We start from the raw sequence: 25,125 nt of genomic DNA, 5'->3' as shown, positions 1-25,125 counted from the left end.
GGTCAAGTGAAATCACGAAAGTGTGGTCATTGATTGGTACATCTAATCTGTCATTTGTGTGAAAGGAGCAGAAAATAATAAACGATGTAATTCTTGCCCATTTTTCATTCCTTCACAGACCTTTTACTAAGATCAGATGAAACTGTATGTGTGACAGATGAAACTGTAAACTCATGAGGATAAACTGGGCCTCCGATACTTAGCCTTTTATAGGGTGGTTCTCAAGCTTGCCTGCACGTTGAGATCACCTGGGGGTCAGCGGGGGAGATGTTAAAAAGACCAGTGCCAGAATCCTGCCCCAGAGAGTCTGATGTAATTGCTTCTGGGGTGCAGGCTGGCATCAGGAGTTTTAGTAGCTCCTCGGGTGATTAAAATATGCAGTCAAGGTTGAGAAAACTGTTTTAATTGAATCAATTTATCACAAAAGAAGATAATCTATCTTCATTCCTTACACCTGCTCCCTCACCCAACCAGATTCTATGCTAGTGTCTTCAAGTAAGAACCCCCTGGGGAGCTTGTTAAAAAATACTCTTTCATAATCCCAAGCTTAGTGGTTTCTAGTTATTTCGGTCTGCAGTTGGACTCAGAAATGTATCGAATGTTTAACAAACATCCCTCCCCACCCCAGGGCATTATGACAGAGGCCATCTTCTCCTTGAGCTCGGAAGTGGTAACTTATAATTGCTGTTGCAATAATAAATGGTAGGATTTATTCAACCCCTTCAATGGCACCATAGACATTATAATCATTATCTCGATCCTGAACGACCCTACGGGCACTCAGTATACCCCTGACCAAGTTCTGCACCAAGGCTTGCCCTGCCTCTCAGTGTTGCAGAAAGCTGGCATCTTGTCTAAGTCTCCTTGGCCTAACAAATCATCCAGAGTTAGGTTTTTTGCTTTAGGAGCTCAGCTCTCTGTTCTAAGGGGATAATAGGAGGCTCAGCTTTGCTTTTCTTCGTCCTTCCCTTCTCCTTGCATTTATCACTGCTAGAGCCTTAAAAAAAAAAAAAGTTTCTCCCTCTATTGTAAATTATTAAAATTTCAGGAAACAGGAATAAGCAAACCAGAAAGAAAAGACATCACCTCTTTGTTAGATGACTATCAGTTTTCAAAAATTAAAAATAATTTCTGCCATTGCACCAACTTTTTTATTTAACAATATAGAGGTGTGGGTCTTTCTGTATATTTAACTATTCTAATTTGAATTTAATGATACATTAATTTTCCATTGTATCATAATATTTTAATCATGTTTCGTTACACATTTGGGTTATTTGTTAATGGTTGCTATTACAAAGAATGCTGGGACCTTTTTTGTAGTTACTTTTCAGCACATTCATGTTGCTTCCTTTAGATAGATCTAGAAGCAATGCTGGTGGACTGATCAGTGTGTGTACTTTTCACATTTCTGACACATTTTGCCAGGTCATAGCATATGTTTTTCCTCCTTACCTCCATTGATTACCATTGTTCTAACATTTTGTTTTCTTTTAAAAAAAATCTTGTTTATTTGTATTGGATTTTTCCTGAGGTTATTTTTTTTAATGTGTGTTGGTCGTTTTTATGTTTTTCTCCTTTTTAAAAAATGTTTTTCTTTAATTAACAGTTGCATATTTTCCACTGTTTTACTGGATGTTTATGTTTTTTTGAAAAAAAAAAACAAACATGTAACCATTCTTTATCTATTGCCATCTACAGCCTATTTCACGACCAAAAAAGTGAAAGTTATATGGATACCTTGATCCGACGTCTACAGCTGTATTCTCGAAATCTGGAACACCTGGTGGAGGAAAGGACCCAGCTGTATAAGGCAGAAAGGGACAGAGCCGACAGACTTAATTTTATGTTGCTTCCAAGGTAAGACAGTTCCTCCTGCTGAGTGGTTTCACACAATTCCACAGCTGTGCCTTGTTCCTTCTAGCTGAGAGCATCAGCATTTTTGTCCAGTATTGTTTTTTTTTTCCTTTGTATCTATAGAGGATTATTCCCTTTTGCACATTCTTCAACAGATTATTGAGTTAAAAAAGTACCTTGCTAAGACTTGGTCTGGTTTGTACTTTAAAAATCTAGAGAAAAAAAGGTTATTTTCAAGTGGCTGTGTCGTGCCCTCAGAGGAGCACAGGGAATAGAGTTAGAGTGACCAGGTTTCTGACACCTCTTTGCCTGCCACTTTTACTAAGTCTGTGATCTTAGGCGAGCCACAGTCTCTCCTTAATCTCAAAATGGAGATTAAAGTTTTCCTATAGAATCTATGAGCTACAAGGCACTTGCAGGCACTAAATGCTCATTCCTTTCCTTTCTCTTTCTACCTCAAAGTAGAAGCCAAATTACAAGAAGTAGGAGCAGTTGTTAGTGGAGGAGGTGGGGACCACATATCAGATGCCTCATCACAGAGGCATCTATGGGCTGAGCTCTGTTTTGTGAAATAGTATCACAACCATGACATAAGAGAAAGGAAGTAAGGTTGAAATCTTCAAACAGTGTAAAGTTTTCTGAGTGTTGGTACTCAGAAAAATAACTAAGCAATGTTAAGAGAACCAAGAAATGAAAATGTGAAGAGTTAGAAAACTGTCACAAGTGAGCAGTCAGGTTCTCCTGTCATTAAAGTGGAATAAGGTGTTCTATGAGATGAAGGCTAAGCTAGGTAGTCTAGCCTTGAGTAAAATCATAGAAGCTGAGGTCAGCTAGGCCTGACAAAAAACCATAGTTCCACCACCAACTTGGACAAGTTACCTACATGATCCAAGCCTCAGTTTCTCATCTACCTCAGACACCAGCCCTAAGAATTTCCTGAAATAATGCTTAGGATATGTGGTACTCAGCACAGAGTCTGCTATATCCATGGTTGTTATTATTATACATAGTAGCTGTGACATTAATGTATAACTTGTGTTCATTGTTTTATTTTGAACCCATGCTTTATTTACAATATGAGCTCTACATTAATAAGGAATGATTTGAGACCGGGTGAGCGGTCTTCTAAATAGGCAGTTTCTTTTTGACAAACCTGAGTGAAGAGGTAGGACTGACACACATGCTCTGTTCAGTCATCCATGCCTGAAGGGAGCCTCCAGCAGAATCTGTGTGTCCTCAGAGTGCTGAGGAACAGCCCGGGAATGGTATCCTGGAAATAGGCTGAAGCCCTTAATATTCCCATCAGAGATGGCAATTTCACTCAGAGCTTCATAAATGCTAGTTATATGATGCATAATACTTTGCCTGGCCTTTAATGTTGAGTTGTGACAAAAACAACATCCAGATAATCTGACTGCCTTCTCAGGGTGTCATCATCAGTGGTTTTAACCAATAATCTTGCTCAAACAATTCAAAACAGCTCATAACTTCCTCAGATTTTTCTTACCCTTGGTGTAATGTGCCACTTCGACACTAGAGGGTAGATGTCTTGTTTGTTTTAATTACTGAGTCTTGTTGACAAACTATTCTGTTGGTTTCAGGTGGGCAACATGGTGATTTGATGATTCTAGACATTACTCAGTGTTCACCACAATAAGTTTAGTTACCATCTGTCACAATACAATGTTATTACAACAGTATCAACTATATTCCCTATGCTCTACTTTTCATCTCCATGGGTAGATGTTTTTATTGCATTGCCAGAGGTTATATAACACAATACACCATGCCTCCGGTTCAACTCACTTTGATAATTTATGTAAAAAGTATTTATATTTTTAAAGGAAAACTAAACCATACACCAACAGTAACTACAAGAATCAAAAGGAATATTTATGGCAAAATTGCAAATAAACTAAGACTGCAATGTAGAAACCAGATATTAAACATTTATTTAAACAGTGCCCCTTGGGCTTTGAGACATTAATGTTGAAGTTTTTTCTCTTTGTGGGAAGCCTTTCCAAAACATCTACTCTGTTTGCTAATCTATCTATGTCAGCAACAACCTGTTACCAAAGCTTGCCATGTGAAGTCACAGCTCTTCATTTATCTATCCACATTAATTTCTCTCTCTGGGTAATGCACTAGTTTCTAAGCTCATATGACTTTTAGACATAAGCAGTAATAGGAACGGTAAAGATGGTAAAATATCCAATTTTATCATTACATTTATGTATCCTAAAAATTTGCACCCTTATACTGGACAGGTCAAGAACCACCATCCCAGAAGTGCCCCCCCGAGAATCCAACCAGCCACATCAAAGGGGTGTTTCTCAAAGGTCCCAGGCTTTGTTATTGCACCAATTGAAAAGATTTACCTCAATGGTTTGAAGGTTGTATGTCCTTGTGGTTGACGAACTGTTTTCTGGGAGAATGGCAGACATTCCTTCTCTGATACAAATAGCATACCTCCAGATCTTCCTCATCTTCATGAATATCCAAGGTCTGGGTTGTGGAGGAGATACCATGCAATAAAAAGACCAAAAGGTGGGATGTTGCTGAGTACTGGCTCTTCCCTTAGTGGCAGTGGGACCTTGTGAAAGTCATACTTTCTTTTTAAGCCTCAGTGTTCTCAATGATCTCTAAGGCACCCTCCCAGTGGCCATGTTCTGATTCTAGTGGTTCATACTTAGGTTCTTTACAGAGGGATTCCAAGGGCAGACAGGGAGCATCTAGCCCCATGTTGGTCCCACCTATTTTCTCAGTGAAAAAACGACTTGGCACATCAAGGAAGTATGGTGTGAATTCCTTCTTATGGTTCTCTCTAATTCTAAGTTTGATGTACTACTCCTTCTGTCTCTGCAACAAAGATACTATAAGTTGCTTTTATTTGACTTCTGCAGTTTTACCATAATTTTAACTTGTTTACATGGTGACTAATTTTGCTTTTTAAAGGACCCACGTCTGGTTCAAGAATATACCAAATAAATCCCTGTTCAGAATTTGTCAAAGTTGATTTTTAAGTGCATTGTTCCTTTATACTGATATCCAACAATACCATGTAAAATATGCTTAGGAGGCAAAACTGTTGGCTCTGATGAAAAAAGTCAGATCTGACAGCTGCAGTAATTCAAGCTCTTGCATTAATGACACACTCTCCTCAGCCTCTTGATGTAGAGCTATATCTAGAAGGAGTTGACTATCAATAGAGTGGTAAAATGTGGGCAAGTGTGTATATAGACAAAGGGGTTATGTAGGCACTAGAATTATATGTACATGTGTGTTGGGGTTAATAATCATGTACTAAGTTAATGCTAAATCTGCATATATTCCTATGAGTTCAAATGCATGGATCATATGTGTATGTATGTAATATATTCCTATGGTCAGTATGTGCAACCAATCTTTGCTTCCTATCACCCCATTCAGTGGAAATCCCAAATTGTAGAATTCCTTGTGGGTAGTTACTACTATCTTAAATATGTATGCAAGATAAGAAAAATAATTACTAAGTTGAAGACATCTTTTTCCCCTTTCTCATCTAGGCTAGTGGTAAAGTCTCTGAAGGAGAAAGGCATTGTAGAACCTGAATTATATGAGGAAGTTACAATCTACTTCAGTGACATTGTAGGTTTCACCACCATCTGCAAATACAGCACCCCCATGGAAGTGGTGGACATGCTCAATGACATCTATAAGAGTTTTGACCACATTCTCGATCACCATGATGTGTACAAGGTAACCACTTCACCTAACAGGCTGAAATGATTGTACTGCCCCTGGTCAGCAGAGCCAAAGTTGGTTGGTTCCTATTATTACTCAGATCTTGGCCTTTCTAATTTAAGATTTAATGAATTTGTGGTTGAAACTGAGCTCAACCCGGGAAAATGAAGGGAAGTAAAAGAATAATAAGGCTCAGAAGTCAAAATTGCCCTTGTGACTTCTGAGAAGCAGAACGAAAGAAGCAACATAAGGTTCATCAGGAATGAATTCTGGATACTAAATTTATAGAAAATGGCATAATCTCAAATCATTGAAATTGAAAAAAAAATGGACAGGGTGTAGACTGATTGCAAAGGAAGCAGAGAAGACACCAGAGTCATAAGAAGTAGAATAGTGATCTATTGCTGAAATAGTGAGCACAATTCAAAGAAGATTAAAGAAGAACAGGGAAAACATTCTGTAACTTCAGAACTAGGTCTGTGACCTGACTAGAGTGCTGACCAGTTCTGGGCTAATAATGTCTGGGTCCAAAAAAAAAATAATAATGTCTGGGTCAGAAGAGTAAAGGAGAATTGAATTCCCACATTTTCATGTTGGAAAAGCTGCAGAGCCTATGAAGCAAGTGACTTAGAATTAGAGCTCTTCGTTTGAATCCCAACTGGTCCTACCTGTGTGACCTCATTTAATATATTTAACTTTGTCAAGTTTCAGTTTGCCTATCTGTAAAATGGGAAGATAACAGCACCTAACTCAGTGAGTTATTATGAAGGCTATTTAGATAAATAATATGCCTGAAATACAGTTTGCTCAAGTAAAGTTTAGAGGTCACTCATGTAATAGTCTGTCATAATGGTTATTACCCACAGAGAAGATGTTCCTTTTAGGTTTGTCCTAGCCCCATCTTCACTCTGTGTAGGTCAGAAAGCCATATGAACAATAGTTCTTGTTGGATAGGAAATGGCTAATGCGGGATCCCTGGGTGGCGCAGCGGTTTGGCGCCTGCCTTTGGCCCAGGACACGATCCTGGAGACCCGGGATCGAATCCCACGTCGGGCTCCCGGTGCATGGAGCCTGCTTCTCCCTCTGCCTGTGTCTCTGCCTCTCTCTCTCTGTGTGTGTGTGACTATCATAAATAAATAAAAATTTAAAAAAAAGGAAATGGCTAATGCATTTTAGAGATGGTTGGCAAAGAAAAGTTAACTATTCAACAAATGTGAACTATATGATTATGAACATAAAATTAAAAGAGATGTCATTTATCAAAGAATAATGTTTACGGGATACTGTTGTGTTTTTTTTAAGATTTTATTTATTCATGGGAGACAGAGAGAGGCAGAGACATAGGCAGAGGGAGAAGCAGGCTCCCTGCAGGGAGCCCAATGAGGGACTCAATCCTAGGACCGGGATCACACCCTGAACCAAAGGCAGATGCTCAACCACTGAGCCACCCAGGTGCCCCATGTTTATGGGACACTGTTGACACACACACATTTACTTGTTACAAGAAAAGTGTTTGGAATCACTATGCTATAAGAATGTGAATTACATCTTGGAGGAGTCTACAATTATTTTCTGTCAAATAGGATATAATATTAAAAAATGTTAAGTGCTAAAGTTGACTTTTCTGGTAATTACAGGTGTTCCTAAAATTATATACAATCATTCAGACTATGTAAACATTACAGAATTGTCACGACATCTAGATGATTTCTATGATTATGAAGTACTTTCATATGGTCAAAATCTTTCATAGCTGTTTTATCATTCATTTAACTAGATATAAAACCATGAAGAAATTAGCATAGACCTGGTCTTGAGCTAGTCCCAGAAAAAGTATGGGGGCTATGCTCACACTGAGTTCTCAAAAGCTTTTGTTTTGATATGCAGTCAACTACTTGTTTTTAATTTCCTCTGCCTTTGAAGGGGTAGGACCACTAATAAGCAACTATTTCCACAGGTGGAAACCATTGGCGATGCCTACATGGTGGCCAGTGGTTTACCCAAGAGGAATGGCAACAGGCATGCAATAGACATTGCCAAGATGGCCTTGGACATCCTTAGTTTCATGGGGACGTTTGAGCTGGAGCATCTTCCTGGTCTCCCAATATGGATTCGCATTGGAGTTCACTCTGGTATGGAGTTAAGTACTCTAGTATATGGGCACCATATGAACCTCTATGCACCAACTAAATCAGAAAGGATAAAGGGTCTTTGGATGTGATCAATTTTCCCATAAAGTTTATTCTTGAATCTGTCTGTCAAATATCCTGACATAATTAGACCCAATCCCAAACCCTTATAATGTCCCATTACATATACTGACATAATTGGACCCTCCTTTGAGAATTCTAGGGAACAACAGCTTTTATAGTACCTTTGACTCCTGGAATGATAAACACTAACCATGGACTAAAATGACAGCCTCCAGACTTCCTCCTGTTTTTTTTTTAAGATTTTTATTTATTCATTAGAGACACACACACACATACACAAAGAGGCAGAGACACAGGCAGAGGGAGAAGCAGGCTCCGTGCAGGGAACCCGACGCGGGACTCGATCCCGGGTCTCCAGGATCACACCCTGGGCCAAAGGCAGGCGCTAAACCGCTGAGCCACCCTCAGCGGTTTAGATCCCCATATTTACCATTTCATTTATTTCCCTCCCATTCCTTCCCTCTGCCCCATTGTCAACTTATGTAGATGCTTTTCCTCCACATTAGTATAGCATCTTTCATGGATTGGATTATCCACAGGGGAAAAAAATAGCTGTTAATATTGCTATAATGAAAGGGCATTTATGTCCTCCCCACCCCCCTCTGTGGTACAGAAAGTACATGGATCACTTCAAAGACCATGAAAGATACTCAGTCTAGAATGAAGAGATTTGAAAAGGTGAACTACAAATGTTATGGAAAAATTAAGTTGGAGAGGAACTCAGAAGTCATCTGGATTAATCCTTTATAGGGAACAACTTATTTTTATACATTCCAAGACAAGTAATAATATAGCTACTTTTAGAATAATCCCAAAATTCCCTGAAAACTCAGTTTCCAAAGCCAACTTACTCCATTATAAAATATGTATCATTATTAGACAATCTTTCCTTGTGTTAAATTAAATTACATCTCTCTATACATTCTCGTCATTGCTCTTTCTTCTGCCCTCCAAGGCTCTCAGAAGACTCAAAACACAGAAAATCCAAGATCACTCCAGGCTTTGTGCAAGGACCAGACAACTGCACTTGCAAGTCATCCTATATCCACAATTCCTAGTAGAAAGGCTGGCAGTAAACATTTATTGATTTAGTAATAACCCAGGGTAGTTGTAAAAGTAACAATAAATAGAAGTTAAAAATTCCTGCCACATTCATTCTTCTCCAATCACATCCATAGCCATAGATCATAGATGTTTTCATATACACATGAGGGGACTTCTCGGGCATTTCCTTAGCCAGCAATAGCATGCTCTCCCTTTTGTGGCCCATCACAGATTGCCAGACCTGGAGGGAGAGACAGCAGCATGGCTGGATGAGCCAAGTCAGGGAGGACAGAGTTCTGGGTCCTGGTCCCATCTTTTCCTCCTGTGGCCAACTCAAGCCTGAGCTGACTGCCAGGGCCCCACGTGTCACCACATTGGGCTGAAATGAGAATAGATTATTAGGAACACATATCTGGAGGGACTTGGCCCTCTAAAATTAAGAAGTTGCAGTTAAATACTGATAGTTGAAAACAAGACTAGATATCTGCAGGATTTTTCTGCTAACCAGACCCTCCCAGCTTCACTCCAGTTTTGAAGTGAAGAGTCACCTGTCATTAGAGATAGCAGACCACAGGCACAGATCAGAGATCCTCTGACTCAGTAGCTACCACTACTGCTCCTTCCCTTCTGTAGATTACTTCTGCTTTTGTTTGGTGTTTCTTGTTGTTGTTGTTGCTGTTGTTTGGCTATTTGTGTTGTTTTGCATTGAACCTAGCAAAGAAGGGCTCAGCACTCAAAGGAAGATCCAGTATTTTGATTTTTCCCCCAATGTTCATAATCACGCAGAATCTATAGGATAAATGTGCAGCTCACATAGATCACAACCCAATAAGCCAACTAGAAAATCAATAGTTACCTTTATCCAAGACCAGTTTTGCAATTTCTGAGTTAATCATTAATGTCTACAATCTGTAACTCCTTGTGTTCAGTGATTCCACACAAACACTTGATTTCAACAACCCTTCTTCCCTACCTAATATGGTGCTGTGTCCAGTCTTTGGTTTCTGTGTTCTTGTGAGAATGTCCTTGTGCCACAGGCTTTTCCATCCCACCATATCCATATGGTATATGAAGTGCCCAGGGATAATTATGCCAAGTCCTCATCTTCTGGGTCTTCCATCATTGTGTCACCAGTCTGAGAAATGCTACTTTGAGTAATTTTTTTTTTAAAAGACAGAATTTGGTTACTGAGCCTATGAGTGTGCCACGGCCTCCACCAGTTCAGGGTTGTGTGTGTGGTGTGGCACAATAAGCAAACAGTGGGAGAGTCTTCATCCTTCCTGAGAACCTTCTATTGAAAATACTAAAAAGGATTTCCCACCTTTGCAGGCTGGATCTCTGGATACCTTCTTGTTTTGTGCAAATGTACTTTTCTGTGCTATAGCAAGATATTTTCTAGAAGCTTGTCTTGTTATAACAATGCTTTCCTCCTTGAATACATCCATTTAACAAAAGTCACAGCTCATTTTTCACACTGTCAGCCAGTTCTACATAAAATGAAGGATTCAGCACTGTGACTCTGAACAAAGACTTACCCATCATAACTGCACACTGTGATTTCTGCTGCCTTCACTTCCTGCTTTCTGTGTATTTCAGGTCCCTGTGCTGCAGGAGTTGTGGGGATCAAGATGCCTCGTTATTGCCTATTTGGAGATACTGTCAATACAGCCTCTAGGATGGAATCCACTGGCCTCCGTAAGAAAGGAGATTGCTTTTCTTAGGATAAGATGTCTTCCAGCAGAGAGGAATTGTAAAATAAAATGCATAATAAGGATCTACAAAGTGCTAGTGAGATGAAGAATGACCTTTCACATAGACTGGACATGAGCCTATGTCAATCCAGTCCTTACTATATTTGCTTTTGTTGTTGCCATTTACTGAGAATTATTGTATTCTTCCTTTTTAGCTCAATAGTAGACTATTTGTTTTGGTACCTTTGCAATGCATTCAGGCATGCTCTCTCTACCTGGAATAGTCATGAAATTTAGATTAGATCCTTGCAAGTTAAAGAAAAATTCAGTGGACCAGATATGGAGCTTATACTGGTTCGCTTTCCTATTCTTCTTTTATTTCCTTTTTTTTCCCTCTTTTATTTTCCTGAGAATTGGTTTTAGTAAAGAAAAATATAAGTATATATTATATGCAGAAGTTTATATTGCATTTGCCTGACAGGCACTATGAACTACATGAGCATTGTGGCACTGTGAGCTTTATGAACATTGGTGACAGTGATAGTAACGGAAATCTACATAAGAAAGAAAGCAAGCTTTGGTAGGTCTGGGTGGGGCTTGCAAAAACACAGGTGGTGGAGTGGTATTTTGGCAGTCTACTGACAACCTGATACTGGTTTGTACTAGAAAGTCACAGTATAAAGGAAAGGACAGATTTGGATTACAATTATAGCAATACATACAATCACTGTCTCTATAAGCTGGGGGAAAGTTACCTCATCCTTCTAGGCATCAGAAAGTTGAAGAAATAAATTAAGGATGGGGTACCTATATTGCTAGGAGGTTCTCTGGAAGGAGTTGATGTGATGTATATTAAGCATTTCATAATCCTCTGATACGTGGCGGGCATACAATATAGGATTGCCATTATTCTTACTATTGTCATTGTCTGTGGCACCCACAGTAGGAAAGGTAGTGTTCCAATGGTGGACCATGAATGGGAATGACTTCACCAACTGTTTGTCAGAAGGATAACAGTATCCCTAAAAGAGTAAAACTAAAGAAAATTGTGACCCTGTAACTATCTCCTGAATCTCCACCTTGCTACCAACACTTAAGCTACTTATTAGAACTTTCATAACAGGGACCCAAAACCAAATTCCAACTGTCAAAATCTAAAACATGGCACAGGGGCCACCACTCTGTGCTGGAGAGAGAATCTATGGAACACAACCCAGGGAGCCCCTTCACTCAGGACACCAAAAAGCAATGCCAGCCCCTTTAATCCCATGTGTAATACTATTTATCTCACTGATTGTGTTTTTAAGTGTCCTTTCACTAAAATATCTCAGCTGTCAAGAACACCCGTAACAAATTTTCTGAATCAAATGGAAACAAATGTGTTCATATAATAGACTTCAAAGTGGATGAGATTTTCATTGATCTATTTTGCATTTCTAGCCTTGAGAATTCATGTGAGTGGCTCCACAATAGCCATCCTGAAGAGAACTGAATGCCAGTTCCTGTACGAAGTGAGAGGGGAAACATACCTAAAGGTAAGGGATCCACAGAGAGAGGACCCAGGAAAAGCACTCACTTGTGGGTCACCTTCTTGGAAACTGGACATCATCTCATGGTCAATAATGTCGAGCATTATTTTCTGCGCTTCCTGCCACGACCACGCATTATCCCCTGTAGGAGAAGCCACCACCAAAGAATGTGAACTCAGAACCTTTTTAATATTTTGAACTAGGACCAATATGTTATAAAATGCCACCACCATTTCTTACATATACATCCAAGATTTGTCTCCAAGTCCTCCTGCAAAACCGAGAGCTAAGATCTGGGACAGGATTTATTTGTTTATTTGAGAAAAGATGTTTGTTTGTTTGTTTGTTTGTGAGAGAGAGAGAGTGCGCCCAGGGGAGGAGCAGAGGGAGAAGGAAAAAGAGATTCCTTCTCTCTGTAGAGAGAACTGTGGAGCCCAATGCAGGGCTTGATCCCACAATGCTGGGATCCTGACCTGCGTAAAACCAAGAGTTCAACACTCAACCAACTGCGCCACCCAGGCACCCCAGGACTTAAGTCAAAGCCCCCATCTTCTCACTCACTTCCTTGCTCTCATTTCAACACATTGTTTCTCCCTAAAACCACCTCTCTAGGGGGTGCTTTATCATTCTGAAGCTCTGGACCTGCGAACAGCCAGCTGTGGCCCTAGATTTCTGACTTAGCACATCTGGACTCTCCACCAGCCCTGCTGAGAAAAATGCTCTGTAGATATTTTTAATGAGGATTCTAAGTGATCAGGATGCACGCCAAAGATGGAGAATGACCAGTCTCTCCCCTCCATGCTAGTCCTCACATTCAGAACAGCTGCCCTCCAGAGTCACCAGATGTCTCCAGTTGGCACTTCAGCTGCTTTTCAAAGGTCATTTCAGTCTTTTCACAACTGGTCTGAAGCCAACTATCTACTATAAGATGATCTGTCTCCAGGAGCCACAGTGCTTCTGGCCTTTACACTGTGACTGCAACTTGGAAAAGCCTCCTTTCATGAAGAAGTGCCCTAATATCACACTCCCTTTTTTAGTGCTCCATAAATACACTTTCTACATGGAGCATCCCCCCGCAAAGTAGAAGTGGTATTTGGATTACTACAGCTCAAACACAGCCAGCAAACTACCAGTGTCAAAGATGTGTGATTTTTAGGGGTGCTTGGGTGGATCTGTTGGTTGAGCATCTGACTCTTGGTTTCAGCTCAGGTCATGATCTCAGGGTTATGGGATTGAGTCGAGTTGGGCTCCACGCTCAGTGTAGTCTGCTTGGGACTCTCTCTCCCTCTCCCCCTGCCTCTCCCTACCATGTGTGTACTTTCTCTCTCTCTCTCTCTCTCTCAAATAAATAAACCTTTAAAGATGTGTGATTTTTAAATATATAACCACCCCATCTCCTTTTCAAATACAAGCTTTAGCAAAAACGGGATTTCCAGTAAGTTTCCATTCACTCTATAGCCTCCAGGTGGGCTCAGAAAATGCCATTTCATAAGTGTTTCTTAGGATGTACACGTGTTTATAATTACATGCTGAAGGTGGAGAAACTATGGCAAAAGTTTTGTGGCAAAATTTTGTCACAAAAAGGGATAGAAGAAAAAGTGGGTGATAAAAAACCAGTTGGACTTCTTGGCATAACAGGATTGGACACGGAGTTTCTTCTTTAAGAGTTCTTATGGTGTTGCCATAGTGACACTTAGAAATGTCTTTTGGGGAAAAAGAGAACTCTACTTTGGAAAAAAATAAAAAACATGTCTGGGGAATGAGAGACTTGTTTTCAAAAAGGCACTTGGAGAGAAAGATCTGTCTAGAATGAATGCAAATCACATCAGGAACATGTGCTGTACTGAAAAGTGGGCCCTGATGAGAAACATGGAAGTGAAATATCTCTTGGGAACACAATCAGCATGATTGGGCTGGAACTGACCTGCCTCACTGGCCTCTATGGCTCATACCTTTCTTATCTTCCTAGGGAAGAGGAACTGAGACTACCTACTGGCTGACGGGAGTGAAGGGCCAGGAGTACAACCTGCCAACCCCGCCTACTGTGTAAGCTGTTCTGTGTGGCGGGAGGGACAGGGGAATGGAAGCCTTGGCTCTGTTGGTTGTGCTACCTACAGCCAATTGAATGGTTGGAAGTGCTTCGCCAGAGGCAATTACATAATTGAATACAAGGCCATTGACTATACACATGAGAAGTGTAGAAACCTCCCTTCTCTGGCTGCCAGAAACTGGGTGTTCCAGGCACACTCAGAACAGAGGAGAGGAGACAGCTCACCTCCTGCATGTCTGATTCAGACAAGAGTAGAGCATGCTGGTGGCAAGGAGGCCCCTTACATCTCTAGCCCTGCCAGCAGCTCTCTACTAGGCCACCCAGTGGAAACAGGACCTGCACCAGCCCCAGGACTGTGGTTCTGGGTTTTTGCATGGAGTCTATGTTCTCCCAGAGATGAGGAAGGCAAGGTTTCATGTTTAACAAATAGGTTTCAGTTCCCCTAACAGTGACTGAAATGGCACTCAGTTGCACATTTGGTTGTTGCAATCAACTGCATGCCTGTTACGGTGGCTTTTGCTATGGTAGAGAGACCCTGTCTTGCAGACTCCTAGATGCTGGACCCAGATCAGTGGCAAGGCTGAAGAGAAGCCACAACAAGCCAGATCTTCCCCAGGCCACGGGGAGCTTGGCCCTTATTGGAGCGCCCGTGTCCATTCCAAATTCTTGAAACAGTCCATCCCTTCTGAGGCCTCCCCAGACAAGATCCACACTCCAGAATGTGTGGGACCAAGTCCTCAGGGTTGTGTTGCAGGAGCCTTGCATTGTCCTGGCTTCTTTTGCCCTCCCTGCGGTGGCATGTGTAAACCTAACCATGTTTCCAAATCCAAGCAGCATGTTGTTGTTCCACTTTGAAATTGAAATATAATTTTCCACTTGAAATGGGTCCTGCTTTTCCTTTTCCTTTTCCTTTTTTTTATTTTAAGAATTTATCTATTTGCTCTTGAGAGACACACAGAAAGAGACAGAGACATAGGCAGAGGGAGAAGCAGGCTCCCCTTGGGGAGCCCGATACAGGACTCGATCCCAGGATCATGCCCTGAGCCAAAGGCAGACGCTCAACTGCTGAGCCATCCAGGCATCCCGGGTCCTGCTTTTTCTACAAATGCACAGAGCAGGGATGACAGCTCTTATAAGCTCATCAGAAGTGAAGCACGTTCTGTATCCTCTGGACTTCCAGTGTTTAGCACAGAATTAGCATTCAATAAGTATCTGGTAAACTGACTTGATCATCCTAGAGCTAAGGAATATTCTGTGTGAATCGCTGAGATGTTCATTTTCCCTCCCACTCTCTTTCCAGGGAGAATCAGCAGCGCTTGCAAGCTGAATTTTCTGACATGCTCGCCAACTCTTTACAGAAAAGACAGGCCGCAGGGATAAGAAGCCGAAAACCAACACGGGTGGCCAGCTACAAAAAAGGCACTCTGGAATACTTGCAGCTGAACACAACAGACAAGGAGAACCCTCAAGCGAATTAAGTACAGCTGCACTTAGGCAGCGGCCTCGAGGGTCCCAGAGACCTCAAAGCAACAGAAGACTTAGATGCGCTCTGCTTCTCCTCGGCTGCCTTGGCTGGAACATAGACTTGCTTCTGTGAATCAGACGTGCACTCTCAGTGCCAAAATTACCTTTTACTCTGGAATCTGATCCATACGGTGGCTCCAGAGACCTTCCACCTTGAGTGAAAGAAGAGGAATGGATGGACTATCTCTAAGTTGGAGAGATTGTATTCTTATTTTACTTATTTTTTTTTGTTTGGTTTGGTTTACTGGCTCTTTTTCTTTCTGTCTTCATTAGAGTTTTTAAATTGTCATGTCTACTTTAAACACCTTATCTGTTAAATTATATTTAACTCATACTTTGGCAGAAAACATGCTATATGTTAGGCAGGAATAAAAGTTAAAACTTTATTGGGTCTGGTTACCTGTTTCCACCCACTCCACTCATTTTCCTGAAATGCGCCGGCCACTGTCTAGTGCTTGCACGAAAACAGATGACATTCTCCAGCACTGAGGCCCAGCAAAGCCAGCATTGCTGTTCAGAGCTAAGACCTTCCATGTTCGCTATCACCTGCTATGCACAAGGGGATTGTATGTCTAGCCTTCTACCATGGGAGGCAGGGCCTACATCTGTCTCTAGTCTGAGATAAAGGTCACATCTTATTTACCGATTAAAGATGAAGTACTTTAAACTCTGTAAATATCCCCTTTCCACCATTTGGAGCCCTCTTCTCTGGCCCCCTCCTTATGGCACACCGGCATGACTCATTTGCTTGAAATCTCTAGGGAAATGACAAAGGGCAGCTGGTGTGGAGGAGATTAGAATCAGAAAGACAAGAACAAGTATCTAACATTTCTGTCACTAACCTTCTGAACCAACTGCTTCAACCACATTACTCTTCCTCCCTAACCACCCCCCTCCACCTCTACCACAAAAACCACTCCAGAGATCAGGAAGCAAGTTATCCATCACCCAGAAAAGTGTAAAATCAAAAGAATACAATAAATTCTCTCCTGATTTATCGGTTTAGCCCTTATTATGCAGCAAGAATCCTTACCTGGAATCTAGAGGTTTGTAATGTGTCTACGCCTCAGCATTTCCCCTTCAGTGGCTTCACAATTCCAAAGAAATAAGCTTAAAAAGCAATAATTATTTTCATACATGCAAGGTAGCTCAGAAAGTGTGTGACCCATGAATTCTATGTGAAAAAAAGTACAAGAGGAAGTACTCTGTAAAAACAAGGAATAAATTCAGGAGGAATACAGGAAATCCTAGAATCATTTTTTTATACCTTTGATACATACTGTCTTGAAACAAGATCTGAATTTAAAATATTGAAGTAATAATACAACTAAATCAATTAACTATGCATTTTGTCTGTTTAGTACCCGATATCCAGTATCCAAAAAGTAATTAGGGTTTAAATGAGAAAGGCAATTTTACCTTATTCTCTTTTTTTAAATCCCCTAGAAAACAGTGAAAATAACAAATTAAAGAGGCAAATACCCAAGATTTTTAACTTCAATTTCAATTAAAGGTGAGTGATTTTTAAATACATAACATATAGATGCATACCTGTTCAAAACTGATATCTGTGACAAAATAAGGGAGAAACCCTGAGCCAGCTCTTACTCCCTCAGACCTCAAGCAGGAAAGAGATTTCTCTAAAGTTAATAAATATCACATCCTAAAGGCTGGTCTGCTGATCTATGGATTAGGTGACCAGATCTAGGGCATGATCAAGCAGGAAATGACCTTGTAAGTATTTTTGAAAGCCTCAGAATAACAGAGAAAATAGAAACTATGTTGACATTAGGTCTTCAACATAATATCCCATTGGAAGGAGATGTCAGAAGTAAAGCAGAGAAAGAAGGGAGAGAAGGCAATAATTTCCAAAGCAATTTTAAAGGGCTCAGCCAGGAGTTACATTAGACACTCAATGGAACCACTCAATGTAGCTCAATAGAAATATGTCAGCCTCATATATATATTTCTTAGCTTTTTATTTTGAAAAAATAACAATTCATAGGAAGTGGCAAAAAAAGAGTACATACAAGAGGGCCTCTGGTTCAGACAAGATGACATAGACTCATTCGTCTCTGATCATCCCCTCTCAGTACAACTAAATTCATGATACAATGGAAGACACAAGCAAAGGAGAACCGAGGAGGATGGGAAGAGGAAAACAGACTAGTTAGGAACCCCAAGACTGATAAAACAACATTGCAATAGGGTGAGAAATTGGAAATAGGAAAGGAAATAGGAAATAGGAAAGAATTGATGTACTCGAATGTAGCACTAAAGAAATTCTGCAAACTAGCCAAAGAGAAAAAGAAGTAAATAAATCAAAACAAAGCTATTAAGAACTGTGGGACAATTCCCAGTGGCCTCCAATATGTAAATGGAATCCTAAAGCTAGAACAATGTGGAAGAAACATTTAAAACATCCCTCCACTCAACAAAAGAAGGCAAGCCAGATTCAGCATTTTTCAACTTTTAACCAGTCAACAAAACTGCTTTATAACTTTGTCAAAATAAGCTGTCCATACTTGAATGATCTATTTATGGGTTTTTTTATTTTATGCCGTTAATCTATGCATTTATCCCTCCTCCCATGCCACATAGTCTTGATTATTATTATTATTATTTTTAATTTATGACAGTCACACACAGAGAGAGAGAGAGGCAGAGACACAGGCAGAGGGAGAAGCAGGCTCCATGCACCGGGAGCCTGACATGGGATTCGATCCCAGGTCTCCAGGATCGCGCTCCAGGCCAAAGGCAGGCGCCAAACCACTGCACCACCCAGGGATCCCCCCATAGTCTTGATTATTGTAGCTTAAATCTTAAATCTTAAAATCAAGTAGAATGCTTCATCCCACTTTATCCTTCTTTTGCAAAATTGTTTCAGCTACTATAGTTCTTTTTTTTTTTTTGCCTTTCCATATAAATTTCAGAATAAGCTTATATACAACTCTAATAAAATTTGCCAGATTTTTTTTATATCACCTGCATCAAACCAATATGTCAATTTGGGGAAAATTGACATCTTGGTTATGTTGAGTCTTCCAGTCTATGAACATGATATATTTTGCCATTTATTTAGATCTCCTTTTACATATGCAATTTAAATGACCTAATAGCCACATTTTAAAAAGAAATAGGTAACTTACTTAAATATTTAATTAAACCAATATATTCAAAGTGCTATCATCTCTACATTAAATCAACATAGAATTATTAAATAGATATTTTTCATTTTTTTGTGATAAGTCTTGGAAAGTATATTTTACAGTCGTATTTAGAGTGCTTAATAGTCACATATCATTAGTCATAGTCACCACTTTAGAATGCCAAAAACAGGAACATTCTTTTTCAGGGAAAGGAAAGGAGATTATAGATTAAGAGAGCAAGAGGATTTATTCACTTTCTCAAGAGACACCCAGATACACACATGACATAGGTGTTGAAACTATTTAATAGGGAATTTTTGACAACTATATTTGTTACAGCCTACTTCTCTTCTGAAACTATGCAAACTAAAAGACAATAAAATGACATCTTTAAAGTAATGAAGAAACATAGAATTCAATACCTAGCCAAAAACAAAATTCAAAAGTAAATATAAAGACTTTCTAAAAAAAAAAAGTGAGAATTTATTGCCAGTACATATACTCTATAATGCATATTAAATGCATATGGTACCAGATAGAAACTTGGATCTTCAAAACGAAATGAGGAGTACTGGAAACATATACAAGTAAAATAATTTTTTTCCAATTTTAAATGGTTTTAAAGCCACTCTGTGTTTACCTTCCTGTTTTCAGTTTCCTGTTAGACAACTTAGATTTAGAAAAATTGCAGCTTTAATTTTGATTTGCTTTTTGACTTTCCACCAAAGGAGATATGTAAATGCAAAAAGTATATGAAAAGATGTAAAACATCATTAGTCATTAGTAAAAGGTAACTAAAGTCACAATGAGATAACACTACATACTATTAAAGTGGCTAAAATTAAAAATCTGGCAATATCAAGTGTAGACAAGGATGCAGAACAAATGAAACTCTCACATATCATTGGCAACAACGTAAAATGGTACAGAAACTCTGGAAAATAGTTTGGCAGGTTTTATAAAGTTAAACATTTACCACAGGTCCACAGGTCCAACAGTCCACTCCTAATTTGTATTATACAAATGAAATGAAACTACCTTCACACAAATACATGTTTATGAATGTTTATATTAGCTTTATTCATAAGTACCAAAACTGGAAATAACCAAGATTTTTTCAATAGGTGGATTGATAAAGGAACTATGGAAAAGCCACTTGATTAAATACTACGCAGCAATAAAAGATAATGAACTACTGTTTCACATGACAACATGGATGAATCTTACATGCAACTTCCTTAATTGAAAGAAGCCAGACCCAAAAGACTCTTTATTGTATGATTTCATTCATATGACATATTAATATCATCTCTACCCCCTGATAAGCTGCACTGAGTGGGTCTCATCACATACATGATATTCTCCCCTAAAACATAACCTCAACCTGATCATGAGAAAACATCAGACAAATTCAAATCGAGGGACATTCTACAAAATGTATAATCTGTTCTAGAAAGAAAGAGGGAAGGGTGAAGCCCTAAGAAAATTAGCTTATAAGAAATTCTTTCTTAGGTTGAAGGACTCAGAAATGGCATTTATTGAAAGTGATAGTGGTGACTGTGACAGGCACTGATACATTAGTAATAGGAGGAAGCAAGACAATAAGGCGATGTTGTAGGTGAGCTGACTTTCCATCTGCCTTCCTAGGAAGTCAGATAATAATTGAGTTGCTAAGGAACAAGAGTACAGGTATCCCCATTTTCTGAAAGTTTGAGTTAATTCCACTTGCTTTTACAAAGGACTTCCTATATTCACACCTGTTTTCACCAACCAAAGGAAATTCAAAAAGGATTTTCACTCTTAAGAAAAAAGCTGTTATTGTACTAAAACATTCCTGTCCGAGAGTACCATATCGCTTTAGATTTGTGACTGAACAAAAGAACAATAACAAAAGTAGTGTGGGAAATTGCTCCTTTTGTGCTGGAGTGCCACGAATTTTTGTTCAGCCAGCAGATAAGCCAGATGTGAGAACATGTGTTCTGAAAATGACCCTGTCCCATTATTTGATGATAAGTTAGCCATTCCAGAAAGATAAGAATGTCCAGTCTAGAATTCATGAAAAATGATTTTGTATCTGCAGTCACAGCACACTGTTTTTACGTTTGCTAAAAATGTCATTATCTTTCTTCCCTACTTTTAAAGAATATAAGGCTTTATGCATGTGCTTACTTATATCATCCAATGCAATCCCAGTTAAAATACATTTTATCCTGTACCTTTAAATAGTAGCAATTTAACCTTGTGGAGATCATTTCAATATTAAATTTTTTGGGGACCCCTAGTGTCTCCTTTCAGCTCAGGACGTGATCCCGGAGTCCAGGGATCAAGTGCAAAATGGGGTCCCTGTAAGGAGCCTGCTTCTCCCTCTACCTATGTCTCTGCCTCTTTCTCTGTGTCTCTCATGAATAAATAAATAAATTCTTTAAAAAAAAATCAAATTGTTTGATGTATTAACCCAACCCCAGGGTAGATAGAGTTCATGGCCGAGAAACCAGTGACATGCTCCTATCTTGTTGTTTGGCAGACACATGACTCACAATTTACATGTGTTACCAAAAACATGAGTTATCACTTTTAGTTCTATATTTCTTTGAAAATGAATAAATCAGATCTCGTGATTTGTGAGAAAATGGATGTTCTTTGAGAGTAGGAATTGTGCAAAAGCCTTCTGCAGCTTCTAAAGAGACCCTAGACTACCCAGTCACCACCTGTTCACCTCAGGAGTGAAAGCAGTGTAGAGCAGAGTTTCTCATGTAATGGACTCTTTTGTTTTTTCATTTCCAAATCGATCTCAGAATGATACTTCTATAGAACAGAAAAAGCACACACTTGAATATTGGGGCAATGTCCTGCTGCCATCAAAGTTTCTAAACACTCTCAATCTTGTACTTTATGGGAACTGGTAACAGAGTTTGCAGACCAGAATCAGTGTGCAGAGCCTCTGAGCATTAGTACACAGGATCACACACCCAGAAATGCACATCTCTGCTTTGCTACAAGTGAAGCAAAGAGCCAAGCTTGGGCCAGTTGCTTAACCTCACTGGGTTGCTGTGAGGACCAAAGAAGTTTTTAGAGATAAGACCTTTGTAAACAGAGGAGAACTATATTCAGAGTAGTTATTGTTCTTAACCTCTTCAACCCTCAGTTTCAATCTGACTTAGAGAAAGTTGAATGAGGTGATCATTAGAGGGTTATTGGAAAGAGAACTGGTTCCAGACTCAGGTTCAGCTGCTCATTGCTTGAAAAACAACAGTTGAGAGACAAGTGAGGGTAGGAAAGGAATGATTGCTTCATTCAGGAAGCCGGCAACCTGGGGATGTGGTGGACGAATGTCTCAGAGACCATCTTCCTTCCCTGTCCAGGTGAAGCCAGAGAGTTTTAAAGGAGAAGGTGTGTGTGTGGGGGGGGGGGGGGGGAAGAGGTGAGGAGCTGCCCAGGTGATTAATCCCATGACAGCATGACCCTGAACAGACTTGCTAGCATCATTTTCTAGTGTCATCAGGCCTTGATTTCTGGGAAAGTTTGGTCCCTCACTCAAGGCCAGCCTTCTATAAACTTCAAGGATAGTTCATCTAGAATTAGGTCAGCAAGCAAGGGGCTTGAAGCAAGTTAGCCCCTGAGACTGCTTGGAGTGCTATTACAGCAGTACTTTAAACTTTAATGATTCTGTATACTGACACACTTGTTCAAATAAAGAAAGAGAGTGGACCGTGGGTCCCTACAGTGTAGCACTAATAGGCTTCCGAGGAACAGGGCACAGAGGGGATGGTGCCTGGCCCGGCCTGTCTCATCATCTGTGGCTGCTCTCCCTGAGGCCTGTGGTGACTGACAGGAAGACAGCAGAACAAAGGATACTATTGGACATGTACAGGTCCCACTTGGAGGAGAAAGTGAGTACCAACCAGCAAGTTGGGCACATGACTCACCCTTTCCATGGGAGCAAGGAGCCTCACATCTCCCCACCCAAGCTTCTGAGTGATGCCTTTCAGCTCCCCACCCCAGGAGAAATTTCCTGCCTTGTTGCTTGTAAACCTCTTCCCCACTCAGAAGAGCCTCTTGACCAGTCACGTTCTCAGTTGCAGGGAAGAAAATCTACTCAAGCTAGTGAAAAAGAAAGGAGCTTATCAGGAGGCTTCCTCAGTCTCTGGAAAAGCACGAGAAATGGGTTTACAGGCCACAAAACCAGGAGACTACAGGAATGATACACCTGGATTGTCACAACAGACACCTGTTTCAGCAAAACACCACAGTGCCCTGTTGTCCGGCACCTAAGCCATTAAGGACTGTTTGTCCAGTTGCCCTGACAGACCAGGTGCCCCTGCCATGTGCACATCAAAACGATGTCTCTCCAAACAAGGCTGCGTCTTCACTTTTCACAAGTTCTCCAAGATTATCTGCTTCATTTTCCTGTGTATGTGCCAGAGGCCACCACCAACTGGTCTGGGAGCATCCCAGTGAGAAGGGAGCTATAGCGTTTCTAAGAAAAATGAGCAAAAACAAAAAACTAAACCCAAACAGAAAACCCATTCCGTGGCTGACATATAGGAGGCAACAGGTCGATGACTTCACTGCTGGTAATGATCATGACTTTGCTTGTGCTGATTCCACTGCATAGGAATCTGTCAGCAAAAATTCCTGAAATGCTAATTTGGTCAGAAGTAAGGGAGGGCTTTATTGCCACACAAATTTGCCAATGCGAGGAGATGCAGCCTTTGGCTACAAACCAAAGAGTAGGAAGGTTTAGGCTCAGGGTTAAATAGGCAAAACCCACAAATTCTGCGCCCTCTCTCCAGATTGTCGGACTCAGGTGCCAAACTTCAGGGCACAGTGACAGGCAGGATACAGCCTGCTATTTCTGGTCCCAGTTTCAGGATGTGGCAGTCCCTGAGGAGCATGATAAGACATGCTTCAGGGGTCATTACGGGGATTTTGCTGAATTTTGTGAAATCTGTCACCATAGGCTGTGCTCACTGGTTTCGTTCCTCACCGTCATTCAGTCTGATTAAAATTCTAGTTTTTCTCTCTTGACATGAGGGAACCCCTCTTGTCTGTTAGCTGTTGCTATCTAATTAGTGGGGTCTTCTGCTCTCACAGCTCTCCCACATGCTTCACTTACACTTTGAGATTCACCTCAGACACTACCTCCTCTTGTAGGACCCCTTGACCTTCCCCTTCGCTTCCATGTTTTGGGGTTCAGGGCAGTCCAGGCCAGAATATGTCACGTGGGCATATTATTTTGAATGAAAATTACTTGAGAAATAGCCAGTGCAAGAAGAAAATTACTTGAGAAATAGCCAGTGCAAGAAGGAAAATTACTTGAGAAATAGCCAGTGCAAGAAGGAAAATTACTTGAGAAATAGCCAGTGCAAGGAGGACTCCCCCTTCTCTGTCCCCCTGAAAATAGGAAATAAATTTCTCCTGAGAAAGGCATCCTCCCTGCCCCAGGAGGTAGAAAGAGAGACATTTTTATCATCAGAGATGGGGAATTCAGGGTGGAGAAGTCTCCCTAAACACTCTGCTTAGTTTCCCTACAGGCACTGGAAGAGGACTTCTGGCCAAGGCCTAGGTAAGAAGCCTGGGAATGAAGGCCCCAGGGCTGGACTGATAGTAGGCAGAGAGCAGGACCTCCCTCCAGAGACTGCGGCACGGGGGCCGGGCACCGAGGCTGGCATGGAGAGGGCAGCTTTCTGTGGGAGCCAGTGCCACGGCCTCCGGTCAGGCCTGAAAAAGGTCACACCTGTGTGTTTCACCAAGACTCGACCTCCTCAATATTAAAAGCCAAAACACAGAAAGAATGCACTAGAAAGGGCAGCAATGCTACCTGCTTGGTTTTCCGAGGGAGGCACGGAGAGCTGACATCCCTCCAGGGCAGATTCCTAAGAGCCCAAACCTTGGGATCAGCTAACTTGAAGCAGGAATGCACACTCTTCTAGTAAATCAGTGAACTGTGATCTAGTAGTTATCTATACCCTGAAAAATTTGTTAAAAGCAATAAAACAAAAATCAACATGGGAGTTTTGTCTTCCCCACATGTGATGTGTATATGATGTCTTTTCTGACACCAACAGCCAATCCTCTGACAACAACTAGGTAACCAACAATTCAATTCAGGGGGCACCTGGGGGGCTTGGTGTTGAGCACCTGCCTTCGGCTCAGGTCATGATCCTGAGGTCCTGGGATCGAGTCCCACATCAGGCTCCCCATATGGAGCCTGCTTCTCCCTCTGCCTGTTCTCTGCCTCTCTCTCTCTCTCTCTGTGTGTGTGTGTGTGTCATGAATAAATAAATAAAATCTTAAAAAAAAATTTAATTCAGTTTTGACTCCAGCTACCCAAGGTTAGCACTG

General features: G+C 40.7%; 1 protein-coding gene and 1 long non-coding RNA gene across 3 annotated transcripts in view; one reads left to right on the top strand and one right to left on the bottom strand.

The window, feature by feature from the left end:
* The window catches only part of GUCY2C (guanylate cyclase 2C), a 77,020-nt gene extending 60,875 nt beyond the window's left edge, over positions 1-16,145 (top strand). Inside the window, exons 22-28 of the mRNA XM_055336806.1 lie at positions 1,702-1,860; positions 5,403-5,595; positions 7,538-7,712; positions 10,434-10,532; positions 11,969-12,063; positions 14,027-14,103; positions 15,408-16,145. Of these exons, the coding sequence (XP_055192781.1) occupies positions 1,702-1,860; positions 5,403-5,595; positions 7,538-7,712; positions 10,434-10,532; positions 11,969-12,063; positions 14,027-14,103; positions 15,408-15,585 (976 nt within the window). The 3' untranslated portion in view covers positions 15,586-16,145. The remainder of the gene's footprint in view (positions 1-1,701; positions 1,861-5,402; positions 5,596-7,537; positions 7,713-10,433; positions 10,533-11,968; positions 12,064-14,026; positions 14,104-15,407) is intronic.
* Positions 1-25,125, bottom strand: part of LOC129517158 (uncharacterized) — a 109,858-nt gene that overhangs the window by 49,765 nt on the left and 34,968 nt on the right. Inside the window, exons 1-3 of one of the 2 annotated variants that reach the window (XR_008665960.1) lie at positions 12,105-12,170; positions 4,236-4,362; positions 1,741-1,783 (exon numbers count right to left, since the gene is read on the bottom strand). This is a non-coding gene — a long non-coding RNA (uncharacterized LOC129517158). Of the gene's footprint in view, positions 1-1,740; positions 1,784-4,235; positions 4,363-12,104; positions 12,171-25,125 lie in introns of those variants that run through there. The other variant, XR_008665959.1, reaches the window with a different exon arrangement.

The sequence above is a fragment of the Nyctereutes procyonoides genome, unplaced genomic scaffold (genome assembly GCF_905146905.1).
Source record: "Nyctereutes procyonoides isolate TBG_1078 unplaced genomic scaffold, NYPRO_anot_genome, whole genome shotgun sequence".
Classification (NCBI taxonomy): Eukaryota; Metazoa; Chordata; class Mammalia; order Carnivora; family Canidae; genus Nyctereutes; species Nyctereutes procyonoides.
Note: the sequence above shows the minus strand (reverse complement) of the source record. Positions and strands in the feature narration are given on the sequence as shown.